The sequence below is a fragment of the Lucilia sericata genome, unplaced genomic scaffold, assembly GCF_015586225.1.
Source record: "Lucilia sericata isolate MDLA Ls3-8-SP2 unplaced genomic scaffold, ASM1558622v1 Contig005467F_arrow, whole genome shotgun sequence".
NCBI lineage: Eukaryota > Metazoa > Arthropoda > Insecta > Diptera > Calliphoridae > Lucilia > Lucilia sericata.
The window spans coordinates 11,444-20,604 of record NW_023997545.1 but is presented as its reverse complement, the minus strand read 5'-3'; the positions used below and the strand labels follow the sequence as shown (position 1 = coordinate 20,604).

At 33.1% G+C, this 9,161-nt stretch overlaps 1 protein-coding gene across 1 annotated transcript; it reads right to left on the bottom strand.

The window, feature by feature from the left end:
- Positions 1 to 434: 434 nt before the first annotated feature.
- LOC119615503 (Ca(2+)/calmodulin-responsive adenylate cyclase-like) lies at positions 435 to 7,475 on the bottom strand (the record flags this gene model as incomplete). Its single annotated transcript, XM_037971508.1, has 5 exons — positions 7,049 to 7,475; positions 6,771 to 6,950; positions 4,036 to 4,047; positions 3,410 to 3,583; positions 435 to 703 (listed from the first exon to the last, which is right to left on the bottom strand). Coding segments are annotated over exons 1-5 (836 nt in total), but the record flags the coding sequence as incomplete, so codon positions are not given.
- Positions 7,476 to 9,161: the final 1,686 nt, after the last annotated feature.

Genomic DNA, 9,161 nt, shown 5'->3' with positions numbered 1-9,161 from the left:
AAAAAACCAAAAAGTACTATTTAGAAGACCAAAAAGTACCAAAAATACTTTCATAGATTCATATTTTTCTTTGAAATTTTTCTTTTATGCTCTTATTCCTTATATAAATATTTTGCCCCATAAGACCTTTTTCACTTTACATCTTAAAAATACATAATATTTACTTCTTGAATTCAGGCCAATGAAAATGATTAAATGTAAAACAAAACAAAAGAAAAAAAAATTGTACAATTTGTAAATAAAAATATTTTAATTGTATAAAAAATAATTATTCTATTTAAAAAAACAGATGGCTTTTTTATGCAATTTTCTTTTCAAACAGAAAAAAGCAATTAATGGTTATTAATAATGGATCTATTAAAAGCTTTTCAAAAATAATTTAAAAAGGAAAGAAGTATATTTCCTGCTATTAATATAATCATTTTGCCACTTACCTAACATTTTCATGCTTTTGTATGTAAATCCGATGAAATTGTCCAGCCACCGGTGAGAGTATATCATTTTTCATTTGCATTGCTACATGCTGAGGTAGTACCGACAATAGTAGTCTTTCCAATTTCTCATTTTCATCCTGTATCTCTAGACGAGCGGCAATACAATTGCGTGTATCTAGAAATGCCCGCCTTTGGGCACGTTCCATCATAATGTTGACCACAAGACCGGCCACATTAACACCAATAAACATAACAATGTTGGCAATAAGCTGGAAAATATTTAAAGTGAATTAATGTTTACTGATTGAGAATTTAATCAAAGAATTGTATACGATTAATTTAAACAAATATTTTATATAAAATTAATGATTACTGATACAATCAGGAAACTGCGTGTCAATTTTATGTTTTTAGATTCAAAAAGTACTATTAAAAGAACTAAAATCTACCAGAAAGCCTCTTTTTATAAATTTACTTTCAATCACGACACTACGTGCTTCATTTTATGTTTATATGTATAAGCACCAGTTGAAGAACGAAAACTACCAAAAGACATCTTTCTTTTAATTTCATGTTTTTAAGTTCAATATTATAAAAACTCAAAAAGTACCAAAAAGTTCCTTTTTATGGGTTCTCATTTACTCCGGTCTCTACATGCTTAATTTCATGTTTCTAGGATCAATAATATAGAAAATTAAAAAAGTATCTTTTGAAGAACGAAAGAGTACCAAAAAGTCCCCTTTTATACGATCTTACTTAATTTCATGTTTATAGGTTCAATATTATGGAAAATTCAAAAAGTACCTTTTGAAGAACGAAAAAGTACCAACAGGTCCTCTTTTATAGGTTCCCATTTACTTCGAGCCCTACATGCTTAATTTCATGTTTCTTGATTCAATATTATGTAAAACTCAAAAAGTACCTTTTGAAGAACGAAAAAGTACCAACAGGTCCTCTTTTATAGGTACTCATTTACTTCGAGACCTACATGCTTAGTTTCATGTTTCTTGGTTCAATATTATAGAAAACTCAAAAGTACCTTTTGAAGAACGAAAAAGTAGCAAAAAGTTCCGATTTAATAGATTCTCATTTACTATGTGCTCTACATTCTTCTAGGTTCAATATTATATAAAATTCAAAAATTACCTTTGAAGGGCGAAAAAGTACCAAAAACTCCCCTTTTTGTAGATTCTCATTAACTCCGGCTCCAAATGCATAATATCATGTTTCTAGGATCATATTATGAAAAACACAAAAAGTACCAGTTAAAAAACGAAAAAGTACAAAAAAATAGTCCTTTGTGCCGGAGTTCCAAGTAAAACCCCATTGGTATAAATCTATCAAGTTCCTTCAATTTTGTTGTGCCAGTGAGTTTGTAGAAAATCAATTTCCCGTTTTTCCCCCTGTTGGTACTTTTTTCTCCCTATTGATGCAATAAAACATTTATTATAAAAAGCATTCACACGTTAATACAAAAAGCAATACATAGGAATCAATGTTTAAGCAAAAAGTACCAAAAATGGGAACAATTTCACCCCTTATCGTCCGAATATCCAAAAAACACTAAATTCGTATTTTTATGTTTTCGTTAGGTGATGAAGGTGTCAAACATATTTGTCGTATGTTCATTGGTTTAAAAGATGCATGGTGTGCAAAAAAAGTACCAAAGCACAGTTTTTACCCGTTTATTCCTAAAGAGGCCGTATTTGAAAATGTACCAGGCACCTGTCCGCAAAAACAGTACCAAAATACAGTTTTTAAACCGTTTATTCCCTAAGGGCCCGAATTTGAAAAATGTACCAGACACCTGTCCGCTATTTTTTAATTAACGACAATAAGCTTTAAACTATTTTTCTATCTTTTTCTATTTTACGAGATATGAGGTTACCGAAATTACCCGTTTTTAAACTTTTACATTCAAATTTCCAAAAATCCGGTCTTAGTGGATCTTTTGGTGGGAGACCAATCTTCTGTCCAAATTTTAGCTTCAACCGTTTAGGCTGTGCAATGATGAATCAGTCAGTCAGTCAGTAACATTATTCCGTTCTATCTATTTTATATTTTAAAAATTTTTATTCAATTTTAAAATTTGCCTTCAAAATGCATTAAGAATTCATATCAATTTTTTTACAAAATTTCTTCCTCACTGATTCTAAATTCAATTTATTGAAATAAATGAAAATGTTTTAAAATTTTCAAACAAGGACGTAATAATGCATTTAAAACAACTTGTGCTACTTTATAGTAGCTTTTTTGCTTTTAGGCACAAAAAAGTAGAAAAACAGCAAACTAAAATCACTTAAAATTGCTATGACCTACAAAACCCCATTAAATCTAACACACTTAACATCAATTGTTATCCAAATAACTAAATTAAAGCATTTAATTATAAAAAGTAACCACCTCTATAGTATTGAAATGATAATTAACCCGAAACACCCTTTAAATAAACATAAATGAAACGAATGAACTGTATGAACTAAATTTTGACTGCTTTTGCTTTACATTCACAACACAGATGATGCGTATGAGTAATATTTAATTTTCTCATATGAATTAAATATTGCTCATACGTAAGTAGTTTAAATAAACAAATGAGTGTTGGTGGGGTGGTTGTTTTTATTAGTCCATACATATGAGAGTAAAGTATATTTTAGCACTTAAACATTTGACCTTTTGAGTTTAACCGCATAACAAAAAGAGCAAAATTAAACAACTAACCACAACGGAAAATGAAGGAAAGAATTAACAGTACACTGTATATCCTTTTGTAGAAAACTTTTAAACCTCTGCTGAGTTGTTAATTTAATAGAATAATACACTTTTGTTATATTAAATTACAGTTTATAAATATGATTTTTATAAAGCTGTGCTAATATGTATACATAAATCAATGTTTTATGGAGTTTTTTTGTTTTTAACCTTATTAAGTATATTGTAGTTTAATTGATTTTTTTTATAATAATAACATTTACCTGATTATATTCCAAATAACGAAATGAATCCGTAAATATTTTATATACAGTTAAACTAATATGCACCAATGGTAGGATTATGCCAAAACAAACAGCTTCCCAGATTTGTAATGGCATCATGGCATACGCCAAAAAGACCACAAATACTATTTGCCAAACACCTTCGGCCATGACCTGTATAATTTTTATAAAAGGAGAAAAACAAATGGTATAAAATCAAATTAGTAAAATGTAAAAATATGTAAAGTACATTATGTAGGTACATAGTAATATAGATTTATAGTAAACTACAATAGTGTGTGTATATTTGAGGTTGTGTGTGTCCAGGGTAGTTTATATTAAAATATTAAAACTACATTTGTTGTTTGTCTGACATGAGATATATGATCAATCTTATAAATACTGATGGTGAGAAAAAAATTGTAGATCTATTTTAAGCATGACCTTCATTTTTATAAAACTTAATTATAATTAATGTTTGAAAAAATGTTTGGTTTGTTAAAACCATAAATTAATTATAGAAATGAGTAGTTTATAGCTGATGAAAGAATTTAGCATTTAAATAATGTTGTGTTTTCTCTAAACCATCTATGTTTAACAATTTGTTTAATTTTGATCATCATTACCTCTGATTCTTCCTTTATAAATAAAAAAATAATAATAAAATTAAAAAAACATAATAATATTAATATAATTAATACTTATTTAATGTTATAAGAAGTACACTGTAAAAAATGGAATAAGAGAAGTATGAAATAATTTTAGTCCAAATTTATGACGAGTATCAATGTATTGGACCCACAATAGTATATCCATGAGATTGTAAATTCACCAATACAAAGTGGGGTCTTTTTACTTCCTTTTTAAAAGAAAAGTAGTTATCTCAATGTAAACATGTATGGAAAATAGACCGAAATATGACCAAATATACTATTCATGAAATCGTATACCGATATTGCCCATTTTCATACAAACAATCCATGACAATAGAGAATGAGAATATTTATGGAAGATTTAAGCACTAAATCTCCTCCCGTTTGGATCTCATCGAGCATTCATAAGATATGCAAACAGACAGACAGACAATGTGGGTCTACGACCAATATTGTTGAACAATCTATTGACATTATATTTAATTTTTGTGGAATATTTGTGAAAATTTTCAGCACTATAGCTGATCCCCTTCAGATCTTACCAGACTTTCAACAGACAGACGAATGTCGAATGCTTAACGTGAACACCTGTCATGACGGCCATATTTCAAGGTGGTCTTTTTCATCCACTGGGTAGACTAGAGACGGTCTACCACGTGCCCCTGAATCCTTCTATGAAGAACTCAGGTGACAATTTTTGTACATGGCTCAGCCGGTCCATGTTGAAGAACTCGAGCTATCTAATCTCTTGCCATATTAGCCCCGTTGCGGATGGGATTAATCCCAATGCAAACCCCGACAAGAAAAAAGCAATCACTGGCCTAAAGTTAATAGAAGGGGCGACAAACCCCAAACATCAACTGAAATAAAACCCTTATGATGTCATGCAAGATTGCATTATTTAAAATGCAATCTCCATCAACTAATGACCCATTCCATTGTATTCCTAAACCTCTTAAAGCCCGCGCAACCACACTACTGAGATGGCTCTGTTGATTCGGCAACAGCACCTAGAGACATATTTGGTAGTCCGGTATATCCAGCGAATAAATCAGGATCCCTCCAAAGTCAATTCGAACCAAATAATTGCCCCGACAAGTTGAGCGGTGGACCTCAACCATAAGTCGCGTTGCATGAAACAATATGAATCCTGTTGAGATGGCAACAGCACCGAGAACTTCTCTGAAGTAAAAGGTCTACTAAATCAGTACTAGTCTCCTGTCGGGCAGAGGAGTCTTTCCCGATCGTTCACCAATCACATCAGTTCCATTCTTAGACCATAAAGAACGATCTACGGAATGACAGGTAACTACCAAGTGGCAACCTAAAAATTCCCCAACCTATACTGGCGCCTTACTACGCGAAGAGTAAGAGATGCTCAACGGGATCAGGAATCTAGCATAAGTTACTCTGTCACATTACCCAGTGACATCTGTTGAGATGGCAACAGCACCGGAAAGAGAATACAGACATATATGGCATTTGGATATATCAGTCCCTAAACCAACATTCTATCTATGGATATAAACCACAGCCACTACGTGGATCCCGAATGAACCTCAACCAACTGACCAGCCAGGACAAGTCCTGCGAGCAATTGGCCACCTGTAGTGCCAAATTATACGGTACTCTGGTTAGACCCCATGTCAAATCATTCCAAGGAAAGGCCGAGGATACATTTGATTATCACCAGTTTATAGTCTCGGTAAACTAAAGGTATTTGTAGCACCTCCTTCCTCCAGGATATTGCAAAAACACAAGGTGGAAATTTCACCAATGCCCCCGGGGGGAAGACAGACAGACAGACAGACAGACCGACTGAGGAACATGTATATTTTAGTGAATTTACGACCAATATTTCCATATGATAACAGACCCTATCGTGCTTTCAGCGGACAGACCGATGGACGGACATGTGGGAAGTTTTGCTTTATTTATTAAAAAAAAGGACGCTGGCTCTATCGGTTCAAATGTGCGAGAAATGTGCAGATCGCCCAGACCAGCCAAAAACGTTAGAATACCAAAAAATTTTTGAGGACATTACTCCATGAAGACTATTATCAATCTCAACAAGAGCTTGCACAATCATTGGTGATTACATTACATTATTGGGCAGCTATTTTAAAACGTTTTCAAGCAGCTGGATTCACCAAAAAGCTGGAAAATTTAATACCATACGATTTAAAGTTAGAGACTTTGAAAGAAATGCCCAAAATGCTGCTACATCGCACAGTGCAGTGAAAATGGATACATTACGATAATCTGAATGGCCAAAGCTAGTTTTTAAAGCCCGGACAATCAGACAAATCGACACCAAAGCTAAACGTACAAGACAGTAAGGTAATGGAACCATAGCAGTCATATATGTATATACAATAAACTGCTTAAATCTGGACAGAATATGGCAAATAACAGGAAACCTGTACCGAATGCAACTGATATGTTTGAAGCGAGTATTGGCAACGAACATGTTGCAATATCTGTTCGTTACCCTCGTTCGTTCTCTCGGTGATACGCTTGACTTCAGAACAAGATATCCGAAATTCATATGATTTGTTATTGGACTCAAAAGATAATCAGTTCTTTTTTTTAAACCCATTATATTAATTTGTTATATGTAAGATATATTTGTTTATAATAAATCCCTTGTTATCTAATCCACTGTCCTCAATTTTCACATTTAAAACAAAAAAAAAAGTTCAACTTACCTCTTTGGTATCCACCGGAAACACGGAACCTAATGTTGGCATCGATACAATACAAATGGCAGCAGTAAACAATAAAATACCATAACACAGACAGGGTAAATGATGATCTTTGATCACGCGACATTGTAACAATATTAAAATTATGGCAAATAACAGGCACACAAATGAATTGAAGACATTCTGTTGGAAGATAAAAAAAATCACAAAAAAAAAACAAATATATCAATTACAAAAATAAAAACAAACACAAATTATTTGCTTCTTATTAATATACTTACATGAAATGTAGGAGCATTATTATAAGCTAAAGATAAAGCTGCCATAACACCACATAGCACCACAACCAAAGCCACTACACCCAGCACCGAGAAACGTTGCAATTTCAACGTATAACGTTGATACAAACACTCTAATTCATCATTTTCAAAACGCAGTGTATTCCAGGGACGACCACGTGTAGCTTTAACCGCATGATCCATGATAAAATCAATTTTGGCTTAATTTATAGTTTACTTAAGTTATGTATAAAAATTAAAAATATAAAATAGTGGGTGAAGTAAAAAAAGTTTGAAAAGAAATTTTGTGTAAAAATGCCCAACCAACCACCACCGCCTTGGGTGAGGCGGTTTTTTAAAATGACGAAGCCAAAATTAGAAGAGTTTTTAGAGATGTTGAGAAGCTGTTGCGGCTAATGGCATTTGTAACTGAAAAGAGAAAAGAGAATATCAATTAATTACATATAAAGAATCTGGATATGAAAATCAAATATTTAATCTATCTATCTATCTATCTATCTATCTATCTATCTATCTATCTATCTATCTATCTATCTATCTATCTATCTATCTATCTATCTATCTATCTATCTATCTATCTATCTATCTATCTATCTATCTATCTATCTATCTATCTATCTATCTATCTATCTATCTATCTATCTATCTATCTATCTATCTATCTATCTATCTATCTATCTATCTATCTATCTATCTATCTATCTATCTATCTATCTATCTATCTATCTATCTATCTATCTATCTATCTATCTATCTATCTATCTATCTATCTATCTATCTATCTATCTATCTATCTATCTATCTATCTATCTATCTATCTATCTATCTATCTATCTATCTATCTATCTATCTATCTATCTATCTATCTATCTATCTATCTATCTATCTATCTATCTATCTATCTATCTATCTATCTATCTATCTATCTATCTATCTATCTATCTATCTATCTATCTATCTATCTATATAAAAGAGTAATGATTGTTATATATTTTCTGGTTTATAGGCTTGCCTATCTTTTCTATTGGCTAGGGACTAGTCTATTGACTATACTATTGAATAAATAGTCTATAAACTTTGCTTATTTTTTTAACTTAGTTACAGACTGGTTAACGAAGTCCCCGAACTGGTATACTGAACAAGTCGGTGTTTGTAGGAAGGCCATAGGAACATGCTGGGGCATAAATCCAAAGAATGTTCACTGGCTCTTTGAGGCAGTTATTAAACCTATTATGCTATATGGGATTGTTGTATGGTGGCAGGCGCTTGAAAAGGCTTCACTCAGACAACAACTGGAAAAAGTAATGAGATCAACTGCGCTTCTTATCACAGGCGCTCTCAGAACAACACCTTCGAAGGCGCTGTTCAATATGCTCAACTGGCTCTCGGTCGATCTCCTTGCAAGGAAATTGGCTATGTCAACTGCGGCCAGATTGAGTGTAACTGGCAAATGGAAACAATGCTCCATAGGCCATGCTAGGATCATAGATCTTATACCGGAAAATCAGTACATTGTTGATTATTGTATTCCAGTACCGTCTCTAGTGAGAAAGTTCCAATATCATATATCTTCGGAGTATGGGGAATCTCTCCTTCCGCCGAATAATTGCTTCCGAGTGTGTACAGACGGATCCAAGACGACGAAAGGAGTTGGTGGTGGCATTTTCATTGAGGAATTTGGAACGAAAATCTCCTTCCGACTTAATGATGAATGTAGTATCCTTCAGGCTGAAATATCGGCGATAAGGAGGGCGGTAAATTGGCTAAGGTACTATCGGATATCTAATAGGGATATCAGAATTTATACTGATAGTCAAGCTGCTATTAAATCCCTAACTGGTGTGTTCTCCACATCCAAAATTGTCCATGAATGCCGGACGTCTCTCAATGAGATGGCGAGACATTCGAACATCACCCTAATTTGGGTAAAGGGACATGGGAATTCGTATGGCAACGGTATTGCTGACACATTGGCAAGAGCTGGCACTATGCTTAGCAGAATGGATATTGATCAGTTCTGCGGTATACCACTACTTGCAGTTAAGAGGCAAATCAGTGAAAAATGCCTCTGCATCGCTCGCATGTAGACATGTAG